This window comes from Phyllostomus hastatus, unplaced genomic scaffold (assembly GCF_019186645.2).
Source record: "Phyllostomus hastatus isolate PE091 unplaced genomic scaffold, TTU_PhHast_1.1 phas_contig_17, whole genome shotgun sequence".
In the NCBI taxonomy this organism is placed as follows: Eukaryota; Metazoa; Chordata; class Mammalia; order Chiroptera; family Phyllostomidae; genus Phyllostomus; species Phyllostomus hastatus.
This window is the reverse complement of record NW_025333664.1, coordinates 23,777,242-23,802,886: the sequence shown is the minus strand read 5'-3', so window position 1 is coordinate 23,802,886 and position 25,645 is coordinate 23,777,242. Positions and strand designations below refer to the sequence as shown.

Below are 25,645 nucleotides of genomic sequence, written 5' to 3'. Positions count from 1 at the left end.
AACCTTCCAAGGATGAATGTAACCGGTTCAATTACTTTTGCCTTTCATTTGCAAATATCCGTCTTCTATGATGTGATTAGCAGCATTGACTCCTTTGGTTTCTGTATAAGGTAACCACCTACATCGAGCTCGTGTATAGTTAATGAGGACCTTCTTGTCATGTGCTGAGTAAGACAATAAAAGCTCTTTGGAGGAAGGGCTGAGGCTTTTGCTCCCCTGGAGAGAAAAGCCACGCTGTTCCTTTTCCTCCACCGGACTTGGACTCAGTAGTCTGTGTGAATATCTCATTTCATCCATAATGACTCGGATACTGTGGGCCGGTGTCTGCATCAAGTGGTAAGCATAATCAATGGTTATTTTACAATTTGATTTATATCTGCTGGGAGGATTTCCCACAAACTTACATTTATAGATCAGGTGGGAGAAGGAAAAGAAACATCTTACTAGGACTCTTTTTCAGCAGCCTGAAGCTTTGGTGAGGCCTACCCTTCCTGTGGGCTTTGGTTCCTCCTTTTGTCTTCCTTCTAGAGCCAGAGGGTGACAAAAGGAAAAAGTAATGCCCTCAGTGCTGAGTTGGGGCACTGGGATACAAAGCCAAGGTGCATCGGAGTGTGAACTGAAGGCTAGAGATAGGGTGACTGGGGGGCCAAGAAGGCACTCCTACTGACTGGGGGTACAGCTTCCATTGGGGTACAGTGGAGCCAGGGGTCTTCAGCTTGCAGTGCTTCCTTGGCAGAATTGTCAAAAGAATTCCATCCTTTTCTCTTCACCCCGGGGACCACGCAGGAATTGCTCACCTCTGTTCAGTGGGCAGGGTCTCCGAAGGCTCCTCCTCCACCCCCATAATCTGCTGGCCACACGCCTCTCGTTATTCTTCCAACCCTCACTGAAGTGCAAAAGGGGGCCTTGCTCATGCTCCCCTGCTCATGGAAGGCCCAATTTCAATTTTGGCTCTGAGTCATGCCTCCTCTGTTACCACAACATCCAAGGAGAAACTCTAAGAACCCCAAATGTCCAAAATGGTTTCAAATCCATTTTGTCACATATTCCATTACCAAACCTCCCTGGTCCTCAATTTGCTCTTCTGTAAAATGGGGTTATGTCGCTTATCTCACAGGGCTGTCATGTAGAATAAATGAAATAATGGCCAAGTGTTCAGAAGGGTTCTTGTGTTTGTGTGCGTACAAGGCTTTTCAGTATGGTTCTTGATGAGCTGTTGCTTCCATTTTATGCCATTTCTCCCTGTAATCTTTCTAGGGGCTGGGAGCTTAAGAGCTGTACAAAGGGGTGGGTTCCTTATAAATGTAGCTGGAGAAGATCCTTCTCTAGACTTGGAGTTTTGCAGACATGGAGTTTTGCTGAGGTGTCTCTATGGTTCTGCCTCTAGCTTGCTTTTGGTTGGGCAGGACTGCATAAAACAAGCACTCTAAAATGTTTCAACTTTATTTACAATCAGACCCCTGGTTCCCTTCCTACCCCCACCCCTCAGCTTAGCTCTGAATGAGCAGTGACACTTCTGCCAAGCCCAGGACTCAAGGAGACGTGCAGGGTGGGCCCCTCACTTCTTCTGGGCTTGTGTCCTGGCTCGCTGAATCTTGTCGGCTGTGGCCCCATCTGTGGCTCCCGTGCAGTGGGACAATACAAGGCTCAGCTCTGCCTCATTCCGGCGTTCGATGGCCACGTCAGCAGCCTGAGCCACATCCCTGTTGTTTGGGCAGGATGGGAGATGGTGCTGGGTTGACCAAGGACACAAACCATGCCCATCCTCAGTCCACTGGCCCAGCCACCCAGCACCCACAGGGCTCTCAGCTGACGCACCCAACGAGAAGCAAGGCCTTGACTTTCTGCTCAGGACCCACACGGGAGGCGTACTTCTTGGCCTCATATTTGTTGTGTTGCTTCATGCAGATCTCCACAAAGGGCTAAGAGAGGAAGTGGGCAGCAAGAGGAGATAAGGCAGAGCCTTCTTGTCATCTCTCTTATGAGCAAAAGTCCACTGGACAGACCATCCCCGTATAGCTTATACACCCTTTAGTGCCTACAACACCCCACCCCTGCCGCAGCACACCTGCAACAAGGGTGATCTCAACACTCTTAGGGAAGAAACAACCTAAACCAAAGATCTGTTAGAGCCCTCAGACCAACTGTTTCTGTGTGTCCACCCCACCAACCGCTGCTATCCCCTTACAACAGGCATTTCCTGCCCTCTCAGGGCCTGTGTTATCTCTTGTGGCTGCCCCACCTACCCACCACACCCCTGAACTGCCTGCCACAGAAAAAAACCCCTTTGGTATCATCCACCGCCTCGCAGATGTGCTTTCCCTGTCCACACTCTGCCTTCCACTCAAATACGATTTTTCCTTCACATTTGCAGGCAGACTTGGGCCCATTCTCCCCCATACCTGGCCTATGAATGTGTATACACAGGAAGCACTCACTAACTACCATATTTTGCTGTGTATAATGTGCACTTTTTTGCCCAATTTTTTTAGGGAAAAACAAGGATACACATTATACACGGGTATAATAATTGCGTGTATAATTCGCACAAAACACAGTGTGCATAATACATGGCAAAACACAGTATTTTGGCCAGCTGAACAGATGGGTCAACAGGTCATCAGCCTATCTCCAGGCCCAGTCCTCTTCTCAGGACTACCCTCCCTGGCAGGGGGTGGAAGGAGGGCTCCCACCTTACCAGGTAGCCAATGGGTGATTTCTTGCTCTTAGAAAATTTCTCTAGCTCCTCCCAGTCTTCCAGATCTGCCAAGGCAGTCAGCTTCAGCCACCAGAGTCTGTGGGAAAGCTGGGCTTGGAGGTGCTGCAGGAGAGGCAGGTATCCCACAGCCTACTCATGCCCTGGGCCTTCACTTACCTCTTGTCAGGGATGCGAAAGTCACGTGCCAGCTGCTCTGCACGCTTGTTGTGGCCATCAAGGATGAGGGTGGTGACCGTGTCATGTAAAGACAAGTCTAGGAACTGGCGCCCCAGCTCCTCCTCTAGGCGTCGCTGTAGCCGTAGGAGCCGCATTTGATCCTCTGTGGCCTGGAGGCAAGAATAAGGCAGGATGGGGATGAGAGGGACAAGTGGGGAACACTGGAAGAGGAAACAAGGAAGCTCTTAGAAAAGAGGAGGCCAAACCTTGGCTGCAAACTCATTCTTGGCCTTGTAGAAGGCATCAGCTGCTGTCTGCAGAGCTGCGACCCGCCCCTCAATACGCTGTAAGGGTGAGAAGGGAAAACCTGAGCTTACAGGTTAAGGGACCTCAGCCCTCCCCACCCAGGTTACAGTTTTCTCTCTGATCCCTGTGCCAAGGGTCACTAGTGCCAGCTTTACCTATTAGGTGAACCACTTTGGTGTCTCTAATGGGAAGGCTAGCTCCTCTGGGACCAACCCTCATCCTGGCCTGCTGTCTTCTCAGACTCTCCCTCAACAGTGAGGGCCAGGTTGGGTATATACCAAATATGAGGCCTAGAGACCTGGTGAAGGAACCACATCAACAGCCCAGCCCACAGGCCCCACTGGCTCTGTGAGCCTCAGACCTGCTCTGCGTAGCTGGCTCGGATGTGGAAGCTGCCCAGCTCCTGGTGGTTGTCGTCCTGATTGTAAAGGTCCTTCAGCGTCTCTAGCTCCTGATGCTTACAGAACTGGCACGGGGGTAGGCAGGCAGTCAGCAAGGACAGCCCAGGGGCTCAGGAGGCTCCAGTCCTACCAGTGTCCCCTGCACATACCTGTCGGTACAAGCTCAGGGCCATGGGCTGGTTCCGAAGGGTCATGAAAAAATCTCCTCGGTTGAGCTCGTTCTTCAGGTGCAGCAACACCGTGAACACTGCAGGACAATAAGGTGGGGTGAGAACTACAGCCCGGCCCCTTGTTTAACCCAGGGCCCCGGCCTTGGCGTCACCCAAACCCTGCTCACCTAAGTCAGTGTCCCCACTCTCGATGGCCTTGCTCAGTGCCAGTTTGCTCCTCTTCATTTTTAGGAGAAGAGGTACCTGCTCCCCAGAGCGTGGCTCATACTCCAGCAGCTGTGGGGTAGGGAGAAAGACACAGAGAGGAGCTGGCCTGGGGGCCTCAGACACCCACACTAGAGCTTTCAAAAAGGGCCGGGCATCCACACCTTGATGGCCAGCTCCGTGCGGCCACAGCCATAGGCCCGAGCAGCAATGTCAGAGTAAGAGACACCGGGTGTGTCTCCCAGCTTCTGGTTAATGGCCCGAGCAACATCCTCATCAGACACATCCTTCTGTTGTACCTGCACAGGGAAGGGGTGTCATGCACACCTCACCCTAGTGGCCCTCGATAAGAACCTGGACGTTCAGCCCTACATTTCATCTTTCCCATACCTTACCAGGGCCTGAAGTCCCTAAATGCTCTTGCAGCCTGTCCTACATTCTCACCTTGTAGCAGGCCCAGTGGGCCAGGATCCTGCTGACACCCTGCACTTCAGGAAGGCGCAAGTACTCGCATATCTGGATGGCCAGGGGGTAAAGCCTCCGCAACACAAGCCTGGTGGGCAAGGAGGGTAAGGAGTATGGGGGTGATGTGGGGTAGAGAGAGAGGGCAGAGTGGCCATAGTCTAAACTTGGGCCTCTTGCATCCCAAAACATTTAGTCAGGAGCAGTGGCCACAAGAGCCCATCAGTGGCTGTAATGCCCGCCCACCTAGACCCCTCGTCCCAGCACCGTTGGGCTTTGTACCTGTCCAGCAACACCTGGATGGTGAGCTGTTTGTATCTGCATTTGACTTGGTTAAGGATCCAGCTGGTGAATAAGCCCTGTTTGCCGAGGACCTTCAGGTGGCGCTTCCAACTCCTTCCCCCTCCCCCGCCACCCCTGACTGAGAACACCCTTGTAGCATGCTTGGGGATACTGGCTATATGTGAGGGGGATCCCGATGTGATAGTCCCGAATGGCATTGAGCACACGCAGGTCCTGACACATGCGCACAAAGCTGTCGGGTGGAAATCTGTCGAGGAAACACTTTCCGAAGGAGGCAGCCTGAGAAGAGCCAAAAGGCAATAGAGGAGAGCTCCCCCCTATTGCCCCGCCACCAGCCCACCCCCGCCAGTGCCCCTCCCACTAGCCCTGTAGTCCAAGCCAACCCTAAGCAGGCTCTTCTGCATGTCTGGCCAGTGCTCGTGTCCTGCGGCCTCAATGCACTGCTGCACGGCCTGGGTCAGCTGCCCCAGCTCCTGGATCTCCCGCAGGTACTCATCTGCCTTCTGGCTCTCTTTCTGGGGATAAGATGCCAAGGACACAGCATCATGATGGAGAACACCCCTACATCTGGCCCCCATCCCTCTGGGATGTGGTTCAAATGGGCTGCAGAGGCTGGAGCCCAAACTGCCTCAGCCAACTCGTCCACCTGAGGTGCTCACATATTCCCCATTATGAGTCCACAAGTGGCTGTGAGAGGCCCTGAGACCTCTTAATAGTAGCCCTGACTTGTGCCTGGGCTGGGGATAGTGAGGGTTCCCTGTCCTTCCCCATCACCACAAGGAGGACACCACGTGACTTTAGTTCACCTGAGTTGGCCCTCTCTAGCCCAGCCTAGTGTCTTGCCTGGACCCCTCTTCACAGATGGCATCTAGCTGTGTCCACCCATGGCCAGGCAGGGGCATAGGGCTGAGCCAATCAGGAGAAGGGGAATTGGAATGGGAATGGGAATGGGAATGGGAATGGGAATGGGAATGAGAATGAGAATGGGAAGGGGAAGATCTTGGGGTCTGGGGAGAAGCCCAGAACTTTACCTCATATTCTTTCTGGGCCTCTAACAGCAGCGCTCCAGGGGCCATCGAGGCAATTTTGAAGATCTCCTCACTGGCCACTGGGAAAGGGAGATGGTGAGCAGGGTATGGGGCAGAGGATCCTCAGCTCTGCTTCAATGCTTTGATCCTGCTCTGAGGCCCTGAGGCCCTACAGGAGCTATGCTGCCGAGGTGCCCCCATCCTGGATCACATGGAGCCCCTGTGAGGGCTTTACCTGGAACTTCGTGCAGGAACTCATGGGTGCTGCGGGAGAAGATGCGAACCCCATCCAGCTCAGGTACCAGGTAGGAGTCCTCATCCAGCACAAACCTGAGCTTGGTCAAGGTTCCTAAGAACACCCAGAGATGGGACAGGACAGGTGACCCCCCTCTCCCCTCTCCTTTGCCACCCCCACAGGCAGCCCTTCAAGGATACTGGATGCTCTCAGGTGCATCACCCGCCACCATTAGCCGCCTCTCCCAGGCCACCACAACAGCCCGCTCCTTGCTGCGAGGACGGCTGCACCTGTGGGCAGCACCACACACACACACGTCTGAGCCATACACAGGATGCCAAGCCCACAGCCAGGTCTCCCACATCACTGCTTGTATCACTCTGCCTCGGGACAGCCCTGTGCATGCTCCCTGCTCCTCATCGCATTCCTCTGACTTGTCTGCTTCCCTTTTACCCTATGCTGCCAGCTCCCAGGTGCATCCAGGGCCCACAGTGGGGCAGGGGGTTCCCTCAAGTGCACACTGGCGGAGGAGATATGATGCAAGCTCCACCTGGCTTGGACAGTAGACAGGATGAATCAAGGTATCCTAGGAAACAAGCCTATGTCCACCCCCAGCCCCAGCATAAAACCCCCTTCCTCACCAGACCATCTGCTTCGGTGGGGCTCGGATATTGCAGTTGAACTCACACAGCTTCTCCTGAAAGGATGCGGGAATGTCATGACCCTGTCCCACTAGTCAGGTTGAAAAGCCTCTCCCCTACCCCAAACAGATCTCCCCTAGACAAGGCACAGTTGCCCTGTGTTATCCCAGGATCAAACCTTGAGTGAAGCTGTCCCCATCCAGATACAGCCTGTGTCTGTGAAGAGTGCCAGGTGTCGGTAGGTGAAAGAGACAGCCATCTGCAGGAAGCTACTCACTCCTGGGGCCAGGCCAGGGGGCGTCTGGGACAGGGACGGGGAGGACACCCGAGATACTAACTTCTCAGTGCCTCCCTACGGCCCCCTCCAACCACTCCATCTCACCCCCATTTCAGAGGCCCTCACCACTGTGGAGCAGGCTGCATGGTCCAGGAGGTAAAGATCAGGCCCCACAGCCAGAAGAATCTGTGCCACTCGGTCCTGGCACAGTATGGTCCAGCACGAGGGTGCACTCTGCAAACCTGTGGTCAGGGATGAGGACAACTTCAGGATGACTGGAGTCCACAGCTTCTGCCTCTGCGGATCCCACAGTCTGGAAGCACACCTATAGGCCCCGAATGATTGCCCCAGGGGTTCCAGCACTCACCTGGCACTTCTGGCATTCGGCGGAGTTTGAGGTCACCCACATTGGCACTGAGGGTGAAGCGGTGGGCCCCTGTGAGGATGGCCACTCCAGAACCAAACTCGGTATGGAAGATTCGGGCATCTAGAACCCGGTTCTGGAGCACCTCCTGGGAACAGGGGCAAGTGTAGAGGGGCCTTGAAGAAGCCACAGGGTCACAGACTCCATCCCTTTCCCCCAGCCTCCTGTGGCCCCTACATTGCCCATACTGAAGTGTCTCCGGAAGTCACCATGAAGCCCATACACCAGTACTACACCATCTTCCTGCACACAGAGGAGCTCCTCTTCAGCTGACCAGCCCAGGGACACCACTGGCCCACTCTTCCACTGTAGAGGAAACGAAGTTCATGAGGCTGGCTTGGGATGCAGAAACCCTGCCCAGCCCCCAGCCTCCAACCCCCCGGTCATGCCAAGGGGGCTCACCAGGAGACTGGCCAGAGGCATGCCAGAAGCAGAGTAGATCTCAAGTACTGGCCGTATACTGGCAGCCTTCTCCTTCTGCCAGGGGTTTCTCAGCAGTGCTGCAGTTTGAGAACAGACCTCCTGTCCTAGCTCCCTAGGTCCAGCTCATGTGAAGCAGGCCTCATGAGAACCAGAATTAAAAGCACCTCCATGGGGGTGGAAGTAGGGGCATGAGGAAGGGTGGCACAAGCTAGGAAGGGTGGCACAGGCTAGTGAGAACAACCCAACAACACCCCCCCCCACCCCCCGCCCCAGGAATCAAGAACCTTGAGCTCATCTCATGGTTCCAGAGCATGCAGTGGTAGAGGATAACTTACCAATGGGGCCCCCATAGGGTGCAGCAGCCACCAGGTAGTCCCTAAGTTCCTCCTTTAGGTCCCAGTCCATGCTGTACAGTTCATATTTCCTACCCACAGAGAGGAAAAGAGATTAGCCTCCTTTGGCCCATGAATCCCAATGAAGTGAGTCCCAGAGGAACCCGTAAAGCCTCCATTTGTCCCCCACAGGAATCTTGAGGAGGCCCCTCCAGGGGAGAGGAGGGAAGGAGATGACTAGAAATAGCCATATGCATGCTTAGCCGCAGCAGGCAAGGGAGTAGAGGCTGTTGGCAAGGAAGGATGTGGTTCTTGGGGCAAGTAAGCAAGGATGGCAGGGGTTCCTGGGACGGGCAGGCTGTGTGGTCAATATCCAGAGCACAAACTAGGTAGGTCTAGGGTGGGGTGGCTGGCTTGGGCCTATATTGGCAGGAAATAAAACCCTCTGGGAGGGTCTTTCAGGGTAGACAGCCTTTCTTCTATTTGTTTTCTGTTTGTCTGTTTGTTTGTTTTTAGTATCCTCACCCAAGGACATGTTTTTCATTGCTTTTAGAGAGAGAGGAAGGGAGGGAAAAAACATCAATGTGAAAGAAAAACATCAATGTGAAAGAAACATCAATTTGTTGCCTCCCGTATATGCCCAGACTGGGGATCAAACCTGCAACCTAGGTATGCGCCCTCATTGGGACTGAACCCGCAACCCTTTGGTTACAGGTGGACACTCCAACCAACTGAGCCACACCGGCCAGGGCTCTATTTCTGGTTCTTAACACTGAATCAGGTTGTGGGCTTTATACCCAGGGGCATCCAGCTCAACACTGGTTAATGAAGAACTCAGTTTCAGAGCTACCGAGTTAGCAGTGCCTGAAAGAAATCCAAGAGGAGCTCTTCAAAGAGTCCAGAGCTGGGGAGAGTCCTGTGTTAGAGATGTCAATCTGTGAGTGCTTGGCTCATAACGAGTAACTGAACTCCCGAGCTGGCACAGGATGACTGCAGTCTGGGATGTGTGACGAGAGAGTGTGTGCTACATGAGAAGACGGAGTAGGAGGGGAGAAGGGGCAGAGAAGGAGTGGGCACTATTCCAGGATTCCAAGAAAAAAAACCAAAACGGTGGTTAAGGAGAGTGTTCTGACTGGTTTCATGTCAGGAGCCTTCTCATTAAAGATCACAAAGATGCCCACCATTATGCTCTTTCTATTTCACATTCTTCTTGGGGGTCTGGCCCAAATAACTTAGGAAAACAACAGGAAAAGGAGAATGCTACTATTTACAAATAATGTGACTGTCTACTTAGAAAGTCCAAACCAGTCTATGGAACAATGAATAAATGAACTCAGTTGAGTAAGCAACAGATATCAATATATCTTCTACTCTAATTACCCGTATACTATAGAAAAAAACAATCAGAAACATAACTTTAAAAAGACCCTAATCATGACAGCAATAAAACTATAACACACCCCAAAATAAACATAATAACAATTTTTACAAAGGCAAATCAAAGTTAACTCTAGGACATAGAAGACATGGAGAAAAATATTCTAAAATGATCTATAAATGTACAAGAATCTAATAAAAATCAGCCCCAGTGTTTGGGGAGAAGGAAAGCACAAACTGATTCTACAGTTCATCTCGGAAAAATTTCATCTGACAGAGAAAATACTCGAAGATATTTAAGAACATTTGAAAATATGAGAACATATGCATGTCATATATCAAGTACACTATATGAGTATAAAACTAAAGTTCATTATAACTGTTGGTTTGGCACAGGAATAAGCAAATAGATCAATGGGAGAGAACAGAATCTAGAAAAAGTCTCAGGAATGAGCATGTAATAAAGATGGCATTTCAAATAGGTGCAAACCAACACCCGAAGTGAGACAATAGCCCATATGGGAAGAATCACAATAAATAGTATTTCATTACTTAATCACTAAAAATTTTTCCAGACAAAATTCCAAATTTTATTTTTTAATTATATTTATTAATCATGCTATTATTGTTGTCCCAATAATTCCTCCTTTACCCTCCTCCACCCAACACCACCTACTCCCTCACACAATCCCCACACCATTGTTCACGGCCATGGGTCAGGCATAGGTTCTTTGGCTCCTCCATTTCCTATATTGTCCCATGGCTATTCTGTAACTACCTATTTGCACTTCTTAATTCCCTCACCTCTTCACCCATTCCCCTATACCCCCTCCTATCCGGCTACCATCAAAATGCTCTCCATATCCATTATTCTATCTGTTTTTCTTATTTGCTTAGTTTGTTTTTCAGATCCAATAGTTGATAGATATGTATTTATTGCCATTTTATTGTCCCTACTTTTGATCTTCTTCTTAAGTAAGTCCCTTTAACATTTCATATAATAATGGTTTGGTGATGATGAACTCCTTTAGTTTTTTCTTGTCTAGGAAGCTCTTTATCTGCCCTTCCATTCTTTTTTTTAAAGAGTTTATTTATTTTTAGAGAGAGGGGAAGGGAGGAAGAGAGGGAGAGAAATATCAAATGTGTGGTTGCCCCTCACATGGTCCCCTCTGGGGACCTGGCCCACAACCAGGCATGTGTCCTGACTAGGGATTGATCCGGTGACCCTTTGGTTCGAAGCTCACACTCAATCCACCGAGCTACACCAGCCAGGGCTGCCCTTCCATTCTAAATGATAGCTTTGTTGGGTCAAGCAATCATGGCTATGGGTCCCTGCTTTTCATGACTTTGAATATTTCTTGCCAATCCCCTCCAGCCTGCAAAATTTCTTTTGAGAAATCAGCTGACAGTCTTATGGGAACTCCCCTATAGGTAACTAACTTCTTTTGTCTTGCTGCTTTTAAGATTCTCCATTTATCTTTAACCTTTGGCATTTGAATTATGATGTGTCTTGGAATGGGCCTCTTTGCATCCATCTTGTTTGGGATTCTCTGTGCTTCCTGGACTTGCATGTCTATTTCCTTCACCAAATTAAGGAAGTTTTCTTTCATTATTTTTTCAAATAGATTTCCATTTTCTTGCTCTTTCTCTTTTCCTTCTGGCACCCCTATTATGTGAATGTTGGTACATTTGAAGTTGTCCCAGAAGCTGCTTATACCATCCTCATTTTGGGGGATTCTTTTTTCTTCTTGTTGTTCTGATTGGTTATGTTCCATATCAGTGATTTGATTCTTGGCTTCATCAACTCTAGTTTTTTTTCCCTGTAAATTGTTCTTTATTTCAATTAGTGTATCTGACTGGATCTGACTGGATCTTTTTTATGCTGTTGAGGTCTCCAAGTTCCTTGAGCATCCTTAAAAACAGTGTTTTGAACTCTGCATCTTGACAGATTCCTTATCTCCATTTTGTTTAGCTCTTTTTCTGGAGTTTCGATCTGTTCTTTCATTTGGGTGATGTTTCTTTGTCTCCTCATTTTGGTAGCCTCCCTATGTTTATTTCTATATATTAGGTGGAGCTGCTATGATTCCCTGTCTTGGTAGAGTGGCCTAATGTAGTAGGTGTCCTGTAGGGTCCAGCAGCACAGCCCCCTCCATCATCAAAGATGGAATCTTGAAGTGCACACTTTGTGTGGGCTGAATACACCCTCCTCTTATAGTTGAGCCTTGGTTGCTGTTGGCAGGTCAGTTGGAGGGATTTACCCAGGCCAGTCAGCTGCAAGGACTGGCCGTGACCACTGACCACCACCCTCCACCCTCCAGAGGGTCAGCTGTGTAAGGTCAGGGTGGGGGTGCTCTGACGTGGTCTGTAGCTGTCCAGTGGGTGCTCTGGCCCTAGGATTTCCCAAGTGGTGCATGCCAAGGTCAGTGCCCACTTGTGTTCTGCCCGGGGCCACCCTGCACGAACTATAAAGCAATCTGTGATGGCTGCTACCTGTATTGGGCATGGAGATTCCCAGGTGAAGCCAAACTGTGAATCTAGGCTAGCTACTGCTAATGCCATGCCAGGGCCACTTAGCAAGAAGTACCAGCTAGGGGCTTACTAAGGCCAGCTATTTCTTGTTTGATTGAATTTAGGAAGTTGTGAAGCATGAGCCAAGCTATTTATATGGAAAGTCATGATTAACAGTTTGGATGGGCCCATAGGTTGGGTGGGATGGAGTCTCAGGGGATCTCTAGGGTAGGGAAAATGGTGTTTGCCAGGTTGATGGCGTCTCATATGGCACCCACCTGCTGACTCTGTGGTTCTGTGGGGGTAGGGGGCTCAGTCAAGGGACAATGGCCTCTGCCCACCTTTCTATCTGGGAGAAAGCTGTCTCCTAGCTCTCACCTTGAAGCCAGATACTTCAGTTCCTCCCTGTATGCCACTGGTGCCTTCCAAGTTGCTACCCTGGTACAGGAGCCTAGAGGGAGTGAGTCTGAGTAAGTCCATGTGTGGGCTCTTAAGGGGAACTGCTTTACTTCAGAAGTTTCTTCCACTGATTCAATACCCACTGGTTTTTGCAGCCAGAAGTTATGGGGACTTATCTTCCTGGAACTGGAACCATGGGCTGGGGCTGGGACTCCTCGTTCCAGAGTTATCCATCCCAAATTTTTACCCACCATATATAGATGTGGGACCAGCCCATTTTTGCATCTGCGCCCCTCCTACTGGTCTGGATGGATGTGGTTTCTTTAATTCCATAGTTGTCAGACTTCCATTCAACTCAATTTCTGATGGTTCTGAGTGATGGGTGTTCTACAATTTAGTTATAATTTTGATGTGGTTGTTCGAGGAGATGAGCTGTGTTTACCCATGTCACCACCTTGACTGGAAGTTATCAAACTTTAAATGTTAAAAAAAAAAAAGACCACATCAGAAAAAATCTTAGGTATTTTAACAATTTCAGAGTACAATTTCTAGCATGATATAAAACCCAGAAGTCACAATGGAAAAGGCCAACAAATAAAAATTAAGAACTTCTGTGTCTATCTACATAAAAAGAGGTAAAAACAACACATATTTATATTATGCTTCTGTCTGAAAACAGAAACTTTGTTAAGATTTATAAGATTCTAGTAACAGTGGTTACTTGTAGGTGAGGGGTGGGATCAGTTGAATAAGGACAGGAATAGTATGAGACTTTGAGTTTTTAAACAACATCAACAGTTATTTGTTAAAATAACATTTTAAAAAATCTGCCAAAACATAAAGCAGGAAGGCAAACTATGAAGAAGGAAAAATGTTTGTGACACATGTGAAAAAGAGATACTTTTCTTAAAAACACAAAAGACTATTTTTTTAAAAAATGAAAATAAAACTGAAAGATAGTCAAGGACCATATCATACTACTTGATGTGGAAATATTTTTAAAACTAAATATTAAAATCTTGAGAAAATATAAGCTAATATTTTTATAATATGAACTATGCAAAAATCTTTGAAAGCAAGACAGGAAACCCAGAAATTATCAAGAAAAAGTCTGAGAGATTTTATTACATGAAATAGCCATTCAACTTTTAAATGTGTATTGCCTCTGACTTAGCAGTTTCCTTCTGAGAGCCTAACTTAGGAAACTACTTGCACGAGTGCACAAAGGTATGAATTCACTGCAGTACTGTTTAAAATATATTTTTCAAAGATTTTATTTATTTACTTTTAGAGAAAGGGGTAAGGAGGGAGGAGGAGAGGGAGAGAAACATCAATGTGTGGTTGCCTGTCACACGTCCCCCACTGGGGACACAGCCTGCAACTCAGGCATGTGCCCTGACCAGGAATTGAATCGATGACCCTTTGGTTCACAGGCCAACACTCAATCCACTGAGCCACACCAGCTAGGGCTAAAATAGTTTTTAAAAATCCTGGAAAAGTTTTGAAATGTCCATCAAAAGAGGACTGGTTAAATCAGGGTATACCCACTCTGCACAGTATTATGTGGCCATCAATAAGGTTACTCTCTGTACACTGACATGAAACGGTCTCTAAGACATATTGTTAAATAAAAAATGTAAGCTCCAGCTCAGTATGAACCATGTGAACTCATTTATGTAATTAAAAAAAAGCACATATTTTTGACAAGCATATTTATATGCAATCACATGAATATGTATAAATACATAGAAAACCACTGAGGCCTTCACATTAAGTCAAACAGTGGTTACCTTTGGGGAGGGTGGTGAGTGAGGGAAGGAGGTAGGGGAACTTTCAATTTGTAGGCTATATACTTTTGCAATATTTGATTTTTTAATAACTGCCTATGCATTTCTTTTGACACTTTGTTACTAAAATCATGGGTGAAAATCTGATGGCAAAATAGATTCACAGACCTAGCATGCCAGTTTTCAATTCACTGCCACTCAGTTCCAAATTCAGGCTTCAATGTATGTTGTGTTAGAGGGACAGCACTCCCTTCAACATTTTTTCTTCACAGTGAGTGTGATGTTAAGCTTTCTCAGAAGAGGGCACTGGAGAAACATTGCATGACAAAGGGGATCTCCTGCTGCTTCTAACAGGGCTTAGCCAGCAGCCAGGGCATGAGGACATGGGGTGGTTATCTCTCCCAACCAAGCAGCAACCTAGAAGGCCTGCCCAGACTGGTGATCACCTTCCCACAGCTCCCTGGATAGACACCACATTCCTGGCCTCTTGGCCACACCAGGCTGTATTTCCTCTGCATGCCAAGCTGCCTGGCTACTGGCTGCCCTGCCTGCCCACTTGAGTCTCCACAGACTCCTCTGCACACGCATGCTCCCAGCCACTGGTTGTGCTCACCTTACAGGCACTGCATGCTCCAGACTGCCTGCTTGCACCACCTGCCTCACTCACCTTGCACACCCACAGCCCTGACCGCCAGTAGCAGCTCACCTGTGCCCATTTATTCCTGAACCCAAGAAATTGCTTCTTGCTTGCTTTCCCAGGAACTATGGACCAGCAGTGGCTGGCAAGCCAGTGAACTTGTCTGCCATCTAGTGGGCTGCACTATGAAGGAAAGGCAAAAGTACGTTTACAGTTGTGACTATGCAAAACAGCATTATTCTTATATTATTTATTAATTATTGTTATTTTCCTTACAAACAACTGTAAACCTATTTTTACCCCATCCTGTATTTTTCCAATGAGGTCTGAACCCTAGCCTGAGGAAGGCCCCCCTTCCTGAATTTGTCATTCCTTGGGTAGCCCCCCAGCCCAAAACTGCAACATTTTCTTTTTCCTCTTTTTTTGTATTTTCTTACATCTTCTAGTTATTCTTTTATTACAGTTTAAGAATTCTTTATATTTATTAAACTTTCCCAGTTTAAGTCTCCTAACTGGACCCAGACTGATACAGCCTTGGCTCTGAGAGTGGTCCCAGGAGATAAACCCTAAAGATGGAATTTGAGGGTTAGTTTGGTCATGTGCTTAAAGCTTGGGTGCAGTGATGAGCCCCATGAAAATGTGGAATGGATGTTAGTATCTCACTGCATGCAGTGACATCACAGTTAAATAAGTCTGCAGCTTTCTGTGGTGAAATGCCAAGTCAAGCATGTGCTTTGGGAGTGATTTCTGTGCTTGACTGTACGGCAGTAATAATGATTTTAAGGGCTGTGATGTGGATGGATTATTTTGAATGCACTTGAACATTTACAAAGAGAAAATGACAAGCTTGGGTCCATTAACTTTCAGCTCAAGTCATGGTCTGAGAAGCGGAAAGTGTCTTATAACAGCCTTCAAAGAATCTTGTGTTTATTGCAGCCACACAGCTGCTCCTGTCAAAAATCAAAAACAAAATTTAATCATATGGGTTGTTAAATTATAACAGCTGAATTAACCAACATGCCATTTCTCCTGTGAAACTCAGGGCACTGATCAGGAAAGAAAGGAATCCTGAAAGTTGGAAAAAAGATATCTGGTTAGATCCGGTTGACGGCCCTGAACCCTAATGCATTCTGAGCCTTCCTTACCAGAGTGACTTGTATTCCTTTATCTGGGGAGACTTACGTTCCTCTGCTTGAAAACCCTGCGATGACCTCAGTTGGAGTAGACGTCTTAGGAGCCTCCCTCCCCAAAGCTGAGTAAGCTAACACCACTGCCGAGTGAGTAATCTGTCACCGGCACAGACCGACACCCGGCTCCAACACAGTGCCATTCCCAGCAGGACCAGCCTGCAAGTTTACACTGGGCGTCTTCCATCATGGAGCGGGGAAAGATTTGTCCTCACTGGAACACCAACACAATCTGGATGTGGATTCATCTTCCTTACCTGTAATGCCTTTTTTGTTTTATTTTTATTACTATTTTTTAAATATTTATTGATTTCAGAGAGAGACATCAATGTGAGAGAGAAACACTGTTGCCTCCCATACACACTCCAACCAGGGATTGAACCTGCAACCTAGGTATGTGCCCTGACTGGATTTACAGAATGCCTTTTCTAATGGTGTAATGTTCTGCAAAGCACTGCATCTAATCAAGGACCTCATTTCACAAAAAAGAAAGTGTAGCAGTGGGCTCAGGTCCATGGAACCAATTAGTCTTACCACGAACCACACCACCCAGAAGTGGCTGGCCTAAATTCACTGACAGCTTAGTTACAGCACCAATTGGAGGCCATATCCTAAAAGGATGGGGCTCTATCTTCCAGGATGTAGCTTACGTTTTGCATCAGAGGCTGTTACATGGTGTTGTCTCCTCCATAGTCAGAGTACACGGGACCCGGAATTGAGGGGGTGGAAGTGAGAGTGGCTCTTCTCATTATTACACCTTAATGACTCTTACAAAAATGTTGCTTTCAGTCTCAGTAACTCTGAGATCCATTGGTTTGGACAGCTTAGTCTCTACAGGGAGAATGTTTCCCCCAGGGGATACAACAATGGACTTACTGAATTGGAAGAGTGCCACCTGCCATTTTGGGTGCCAAATGTCACCAAACCAACAGGCATAAGAAAATGGGGTTAATTTACTGGCTGAAGTGATTATCCTTGGTTACCAAGGGGAAATCGAGTTGCTGCTACACAATGGAAGCAAGGATGACTGTGTCTGACACTGGAGTGGGTGGGGTCCTCTGGGGTACCTCTTGGTACTTCCATACTTAACAGTAAAGGTTGATGAAAAACCTCAGCAACCAAAAAGAGCAGAATGATGAGGAATGAAGGTTTGGGTCACTCCGTTATGTGAAGAATGCAGGGCAGTGGAGGTTCTGGCTGAGGGCAAGGGAAATATAGGATGGGCAGTTGAAGGAAGCCACAGATACCAACTGTGGTCTCATGGCTGGTTACAGAAATGAAGAGTACAGTCACTTTGCATACTGTCTTCATGTTTGTTATATGCATGTGTTTATATGTGTACACTAGCCATTAACTCCTCTCTCCTTTCCGTTTTTATTTATACGCAAATTGGAAGTTAACTTTACAATTTAATTTTTAGGTGACACAATGAATATTCAGAGGGACTGGAGGAGAAATTAATACAGTGATGGATATACTGACTGTTAAGACTATATGTCTTCTCATTTTGGGAAAGATTATTACTTGTAAGAAGGACGGAGCTCAAAAGTGTGTAGAGGGCACATACAGCAGCTGAGTAGCCAAAGGGTAGACTGTGCCAATTTTCAATTTATTGTCTGTCATCTCTAAAGTCACCCTTCAATGCCTGCTCCACAGTGAGCTAGAGGTTAACCTTTCTCAGTAGAGGGCACTGCGGGAGGAGGGGCTGTCTGGCTGTTGCCAGCAGCGGCCAGGTCCCTCAGCAGTGTGGCTGAGTGTGGGTCTGGATAGTGGTTGTGGGACAATGTGAAAATACCTAACGCTACTGAATTGTACGCTTATCCATTTAGAATGAATAAGATAGTAAATTTTATATTACATGTATTTAACTACAACTTTTAAAATGTTCATCTTTATATGTGTAAAAACACCTGGTAGTGCTCTGCCATAAACACGCACCTGGATCACGCAATCCCTGATGGCCTCACAGCCTTGGCCTAGCCTGGCATCCAGCTTCCTGTGGCTCTCTCCACAGACACTACATGCCCCAGGCCTCCTGCTCACATTGGTGCCCCGCTCCCTGTGCAAGCCCATGATCCTGGCCACCAGCTGTAACTCGTCCGTGCCCCCTCTGTGCCTAGGAAGGCTGCCTCCTGCTTGCCCAGTGATGGTGGAACCTGCTCTGGCCCAGGCCAACCAGCAAACTTGTCTACCATCCAGTGGGCTGCAACTACACCTTTCTCATCAAGGGTGGATCACCAGCTCAGGGATGGCACCCCCACTTCTAAGTCTGTCCTCCTTTCCCTTCAGCCCTAGGGGAAAATGGTTTTATCTTATAGTTACTTTGTTATCATAGTTTCAGTTATTTATATGAAACTTCACCTGTTTAATCACTGTATGGTCTGTCTCCTGATGAGACTAATACTGATGTAACCAGTGTAGCATCCCACAGAGCACTTGCTTGTTATAAAGGGGGAAATACGACTTCACACTGGAGGATGTATCCATTACCACCCTAACCCCCTAGTTAATGTCAGCTTCCCTCATAGCAGACACCCCAGCATAATACTGACTCCAGCTGTGATACAGCACAAACACCATGTCATCACCTACAATGAATGCATTTCCATCAAAGATGTTCAATCTGCATCTAATCACGTCTTGAGATGTAGCACAGTTTCAGGAAATACAAGCTATGACAGAGAAAAAAGGCTGCACAAGCAAGCAATAGGACAAATCCAGAGAGTGACCTGGTCTCTTAAGCAAGTGATGTCATCAAAAGAAAAGGCAGGGGTGGGAGTGGGGATAACAATGTGCAAATTTACAAGGGACTTAAGATTAAGAGAAGTAAGCAAATGAGTAATTCTTATCTGGGTCTCGATTTGAACAAATCAGTTATAAAAAGACATTTTGAAGACAACTGGAGAAGTCTGATATTATGATATGAAGTGTTAATTTGTTAAGTATGAAATAGTTCTGTGGTTTCATTGGAAACTATCATCTTTTAAATTAAAGTAATGCACATTGAAGTTATGTCTGTAATTTACTTTAAAAAATACAGCAGAAAAATTATTCGATTAAACATGTCTGTGTTTGTCTTTAAGGATTTTACTTATTTGTTTTTAGAAAGAGTGGGAGGGAAGCAGAAAAAGAGAGAGAGAAACACTGATGTAAGAGAGAATTACTGATTGGTTGCCTCTCACACATGACCCAACCGGGACCGGCCTGCAATCCAGGCATGTGCTCTGACTGGGAATTAACCGGGGACCCCCTGCCACGAGAGATGGCATGAACCAACTGAGCCATACCGGTCAGGGCTGGGTTTGTTTTTAAATAGCCCCAGAGAAGTGTGTGTGTATTGGTGGAGAGGGATAAGTGAACAGAAAATGGCAAACTGTTGACACTTGTTGAAGTTGGGTAATGAGTACTTGGATTATCATAAAAGTACGTTCACTATCTTTGTATTTGAACTGTTCCTTAATAAGTTGTTTTATACTTCCGAAATAGTTGAAGCAAATATTACTACATAACAATTTTTAAGGCTAAATGATAGCTATGGGTGTTCATTCTACTATCCTTTTGTTGTAAATTTGAAACTTCTCAGAATAAAAGGTTAAATACAATTTCCAAAAAAGGAGGGGGGGGGTTCATCTCTATGCAGTGCGCCAGGGAGTCAAGTTCAGGTGAGGCCTGAACAGGGTGGTTGGACCAGAGCAGGTCATCACTGGGAAGAAAGAAAAAGGAAGCAAGATAGATGGCAGTTTTCAGACCTTTGGGATGAAGAAGAAAAAGATGGGGCAAGAAGGAGTTTATTTTTTAACAGGGACGTTTATTTTTTGTAAGGATAGGGAGATTTGAGCACACTTGAAATCTGGTAGGGGCACTTGCGGGTAGCGATGATGGAAAACAGTGTAGAGCTGTGGTCCTCGAATGTCCCTGCTGCAAACGAACACCTGGGTGCTTGTTACAGTACAGATCAAATTCCCAGGGCCGACCCCAGAGATAACACAGTAGAATGAGTCTAGGAAGCTGCGTGTAGGTGCATGGAAATCACCTGCCAGCATCTCAGGTGATTTCCATGCAAAGGGTCCTGGGCAACAGCAGAAGCACTGGCCGAGGAAGGTATGGGTGGATGGAGCATGGTTTCTCAGAGGGCAGGGAATCACGTGCTCATTGCCTCAGAGGGGTGGGAAAGACAGCGGGCAGGTTCCGCTGGGGAAGCCTAGGTCCTTCTGTGCAATGGCTTCCAGTTCTCTGAAAAGTATGAGGTGAAGTCAGCTGTTGAAAGGAGAAACCAAGGAGTCTTCAATTTTCAGTATTTCCAAAATGTTTTAATTGTTTACAATGGTTTCTTTGTGTCATCTTCTAAAAGGAAAAGCAGAGCCCTTGTGGTGAGTGTAGGCTCACCCCACATAACAGGACTGTGAAGGCCCAGTGGCGGTGGATGGCCATGGACTTGTAGTAGACCCAGCCTGTCTGTGTCTGACCCTCACGGCAGGACTCAGCAGCCTGTGTACAGGCACAGAGATGGTGAGTGGTAGATGCGTTGGGAGGCGGTTCTGTGCCAGTCAGGTACAACCAAAGGCAAAGGAACAAGGTTGTCAGGGAAAAGGCAAGGAACTGACTGACCATGGCTGTATGTCCACCTAGCTGGGCAGGGAGGGGCACATTTACAGGAAGGAGTTCTGCATGTGGACACAGAGAGAACATAGGACTCCAGGAGTGAGGGTCCCGGTGAAGTAGAAGGACAGGTGTATTAGAAAGTATCAGAGGGTCAGTGAGGACAGGAGCTTGTGGCCACAGATGGGCCTGTCTGAATTCAGTGTCTGAAGTAGAGCAGCTCAGGATGAGTGCAGGGGCAGTTGGGGGCGTGGGGGATGCTTATGAGGTGGGTATCATGGAACCATGAAGCCAGGTGGTCAGTAAGTTACCCTGGAAGGTGGCAAGAACTGAGATGCTTAGGTGGCTGTGGGCCAAAGTCTCCAATCAATCAGTCAGTGAGGGACGCAGTCCAGGAGGTTGGCAGTGACACAGATCAGCGTGGGAAGGAGACAGAGCCCCTGCAGGGGGTACAGGAGTAAGGGTCAGTGAGTGAAGAGCATCAAAGTCTGGACCACATCCCCAAGCCTTCAAGGTAAAGAAGTCTTCTCAGGGACAGTGAAGGTGACTCAAGCTGTGCCTTGAGAGTGGCATGGGGTATGAATGGGCAGAGTGAAGCACAGCAGGTGGTGTGGGCTCTCAGAAAAGCCTAGGGGAATAGACTTCGTGAGGACAGGCCACGCCTTCAGTGAGGAAGGCTGGTTAAATCTTTCTCCTGTACTTGCAGGTCCCAGAAGTGGAAATCCCCTCAGTGGCAGTACACAGACCCTGGACTCTAATGCCAGGAGACCACTGGCTCTGGCAGCCTCGATCCCAGCCCCCTCCAGGAAACAGTGAAGAAAGTCTCGCGGCAGTGCGGCTGACCTGTCGGGAAAGCGTGGCCCACTGTGGTGTGAGAGGAGTCCTTGTGTGAAAACAGGTGATCCCCAGCCTGCTGAGGCTGGGCTAACAGACCACTGGGGATGAAGAAGCACATCACACCCAGGCTTGGGGAGTGACCTAGTAATTACAAAATACCCAGGCCCTAAAAAGAACCCATCACCACCCCTGAAATCCCTCCACTCCAGTTTGCCTCAGAAACAAACACAACTAAAGAACTCTTGTGCACTGTTGCCGGAAATGTGTAATGGGTCAGTTACCATGGAAAACAGTACGACAATTCCTCAAAATATTAAACACAGAATTGCCATAGGATCCAGCTACTCCATTTCTGGGTATATATCCATTAGAAGTGAAGACAGGGTCTCGAAGAGGAATTTGTATGCCACTGTTCATAGTAACATGATTCACAACAGCCATAAGGTAAAAGTAACTTAGGCGTCCATTCATTGATGAATAGAGAAGAAAAATAGGATATATGCGTATGATGGAATATTATTCAGTCCTAACAAGGAAGGCAATTCTGATGTAGTATGCAACATGGACAACCCCTGAGGACAAACAGTATGCTAAGTGAAATAAGACAGTCACAGAAAAATCAAATGCAGCATTGTCCCACTTATATGACCTAACTAGAGTAGCCAAATTCACAGACACAGAAAACAGCATAATGGTGGTTGCTAGGGCTGGGGCTGGGGCGGGTGGGGAGGGATGAGGAATTATTATTGCATGGGTATAAAGCTCCAGGTTTACAAAATGAAAAAGTTCTGGATAGTGCTTGCGCAACAATGTGAAGACACCTAACACTACTGAATTGTGCTTTAGAATGGATAAGATAGTAAATTTTATATTACAGGTATTTAACTACAACTTTTAAAATGTTCGTCTTTATATGTGTAAAAAAACAAACCCTCAAACAAACTCCAGAAAGTCAACTAAAACAGTCTACTTCTAAGAAGAGTTTCAGAAATATACAGGGGTTGGCAAAAGTAGGTTTACAGTTGCTCGTATGGAAAAATATAAAATACATACAAGTCGGACTGTGTTGCATGTACTCGCAACTATAAACCTACTTTTGCCCACCCCTGTAAACGTACCTTCAGTTTCCCTTCTTTGGTCATAAAGTATGTTTCTAAAGTACCCAAGACAACATGTTCAAAATCAAGCTCACCTTCTTCCCCATCAAACTCATTTTAATTTTCTTATTATCTTAAAAGCCAAAAACCCAAGTCATCCTCCATACCAGGTGCAACCCATCACAATCTCCTTCAATTGTATCTCTCGGATGGGCTCCCTTTTCTCCGTTTCCACCATTACTGCCCTATTGCTCACCAGTGTCAGCTTCTCCCTGGTCTATTCCACCAGACCCCTGTCTCCCTTCTTGCTTCCCCTTCCCAACTTGCCCCCACCATTGCCTCCAGAAGGGACTTAAATACACACCCACATACACCCCTACAAATCCAATCACATCAACCCTTTCATTAAGATCCTTTCCTTTAAGCTTCTCACTGTTCTTCAAATAAAGGTGACCTATAAGGCCCTGCAGGTTGTGACCCCTCAGAAGGGGGCATCAGCTGCATCTCTTGTCTGCCCCCTGCCCAGTCCCTGCCTGTGGCACTCCAGCCACACTGGCTCTTTTTTTTTTTTTTAAGATTTATTTATTTTTAGAGAGAAGGGAAGGGAGGGAGAAAGAAAGGGACAGAAACATCAAACTGTGGTTGCCTCTTGTGTGCCCCCTACTAGGGACCTGGCCTGCAACCCAGGCATGTGCCCTGACTGGGAATCCAACCAGCGACCCCTTGCCTCGCAGGTGGGCACTCAATCCACTGAGCCATACCAGCCAGGCAACATGTATTTTCAAAAGTAATAGAAGTCAATATTTTCAAAATTGTATGCTGTGTTGTAAACACTAAATCACATGCCAACTGACATCCCTTCTCCACAAAACAGTTAATAGCATTGCTATTTCCTACTGACTTCACTAATTTTAACTGAACTTCTACATTTTTTCCACTTTGTAGAAATGTATTTATGAGATAAGAATTAGAAATAAACAGCAAATGCAATAGAGCTATAAAAATTGCCACAAGGCATTTGCCCCTCTCAAGGGCTGACATTTTTTTAATCAAAAACTACACAGAAGTTTTAATGCATGAATAACAATGGCATACAGTTTCACTAGCACCAACTGTTGTTTTCTGTTGAAATAAGACCCCAGGGAAGTGTCTTTGTGATCTTTAGCTGCAATCAATAGTGTTTTTTAAAAAACTTTATCGGACAACTACATAGCAGGCACTATTCCAAATATGCACTGGAGATAAAGAGATGCAAGAAATATGCTCGCAGCCCTTAAGAAACTTGATTTAGCAGAAGGAACCAACATTGCCCTACTGTGCCATACATAACAGGCCCTGGCACTGGGGCCAAAGGAAAGTCAGCTGTCTCTACTGGGTTAGATCAGGGAAGATTTCAGAAAAGACCCTTGAACTTAGTCCTGAAGGGTGAGCAAGAATTCTTCACAGGGGTAGATAAAGAAGGAAATGGCAGTGCCCACAGAAGGAACTGCAGGCTGCTGCAAACACAGGGAGCCACGAAACATCACAGTAGAGTGAGCTCCTGTTCTGCGCCACCGAACACACAACTTGCATACAAGAGGAGCAAGTAAAGTTGGAGAGAGAAACAGGAGCCGATTTACAGATCGAACAAGAGTGGTTGGCACCAGGGTAATTTTGTAATCAGTTTACACTTTAGAAAGATTAGTAGTTTAGGATTCTACAACTCCCACGAGAGGGAGGCCTGCCCCTGGCTGGGGGTGCTCACTCGCGCTGTCCCTGGATTCACCGACGACTCCTCTCTTTCCCCCAGCCTTGGTCAACACTGCTACTCCGCCCGGCCCCCCCACCCTCGGGACGCCCCTGTAGTCTGACTTCAGCAGCACCTCCCGGCAACGGACTGGGCACTCGCTGTCACCAATGGGTGGCCTCATTCAACGTGATCTGAGCATCCTTCCGGAGGCTGACAGACCTAGGCTTCAGCGTTGGGCTCTGCCTCTACTTGTGCGACCACCAGGCTTGCCTCAGTTTCCTTCTCTGGAGTAAAGGAAGTGCCCGCTCCCTAGTCACAGGCAGCTGCTGTACATTAAGTGGCAGACAACGGGGAAGAGCCGGCGAGGGGCGGACCCCAGAGCCGGGAGTGACGGGGTCGCGCGCTGCCGGCTCCGCCCCGAGACTCCAGCCGGCGAGCAAGCCGGGTAAGCCAGGCCGTAGGCGGGAGGGCGGGGCGGCTCACCGGTAAAAGGCAGATTCCCCGAGCGGGTTCCAGTTCGCTGTGTAGCAGTCCATGGCTGGTGCAGGGCACTTCTGGGCTGCGTTGAAGGGACACCCGCCTAGCGCGGGCTCTAGGCCGGCACTTCCGCTTCCGCCCTCCTCGATCACGGTCACGTGGCGAGGCCCCCGCCACAGCCGATAGCACTGTGGGCAGCTGCACTGGGCCGACGCCGCTCCCCCGCCCACACCCAGGCCCTGTGCCCGCCTAGGTGGCCCCGGCTCTGGCTCCTGCGGGAATGGGCCTTGTGTCCTTCCTGTCCCCTCTGGCGTTGAGGGTAGCGCAGGGCGGGCCATGGGTGAGCGGAAGTGGGATCTGTGAGCGACGTCGCCCCGGGCGCCGAGGCCCGAGGCGCCGTCGGGGCTACGGCGATTTGTGAATGGAGAACGCTGGGCGCCGGGGTGCGCACCGACATCTAATCGAGTCACACAGGCTCGGCGGGGTGGGGGCTGTCCAGCACCGACTAACCTCCCGGGGCATGGGAACTTGAGGCCAAGCTCAGAGCTCACTGCAGGCGAGGCGCGCAGTGCGCGAGCTTGCCCTGTCCGCGGGTGAACTGCTTGGAGCCCCCGGATTTGGTAATTGGCGCGAGCGGGCGCGCACGCATGCGCGAGGCGGCGGCGGGCACGTGGCGGGGCGCTGTGCAGCGCTACGTGGGAAGCGCCCCAGTGCCCCGGTGACCTGCTTGCCCGGCGATCCCCCGCCTTTGGTGCCAGATGTGACTGAGGCCTGCGCCACCATGGGTCCCACACTGCCACCGTCACCGTCTGGCTCCTGTAGCCCTGAACAGGCCAGGAGGGGCCGTCACTGGTCTCATTTATCATGGGCCCGACCTGCCCTGAGTCTCCACCCTCGTGCGGCTTAGTGGCCTCTTCCTGCAGCCCATTG

At 48.3% G+C, this 25,645-nt stretch overlaps 1 protein-coding gene across 1 annotated transcript; it reads right to left on the bottom strand.

Annotated features, from left to right (window-relative positions):
* Window positions 1–1,429: 1,429 nt before the first annotated feature.
* VPS16 (VPS16 core subunit of CORVET and HOPS complexes) lies at window positions 1,430–25,643 on the bottom strand. The gene is made up of 24 exons (XM_045833348.1): window positions 24,722–25,643; window positions 8,085–8,173; window positions 7,729–7,826; window positions 7,504–7,632; window positions 7,270–7,414; window positions 7,029–7,144; window positions 6,804–6,926; window positions 6,626–6,681; window positions 6,185–6,274; window positions 5,985–6,079; window positions 5,753–5,829; window positions 5,105–5,236; window positions 4,873–5,000; window positions 4,701–4,736; window positions 4,401–4,509; window positions 4,121–4,255; window positions 3,920–4,028; window positions 3,732–3,829; window positions 3,543–3,647; window positions 3,142–3,219; window positions 2,876–3,045; window positions 2,699–2,795; window positions 1,819–1,922; window positions 1,430–1,703 (listed from the first exon to the last, which is right to left on the bottom strand). Exons 1-24 carry the CDS (start codon window positions 25,579–25,581, stop codon window positions 1,559–1,561), a joined length of 3,324 nt encoding a protein of 1,107 aa, XP_045689304.1. The 5' UTR covers window positions 25,582–25,643; the 3' UTR covers window positions 1,430–1,558.
* Window positions 25,644–25,645: the final 2 nt, after the last annotated feature.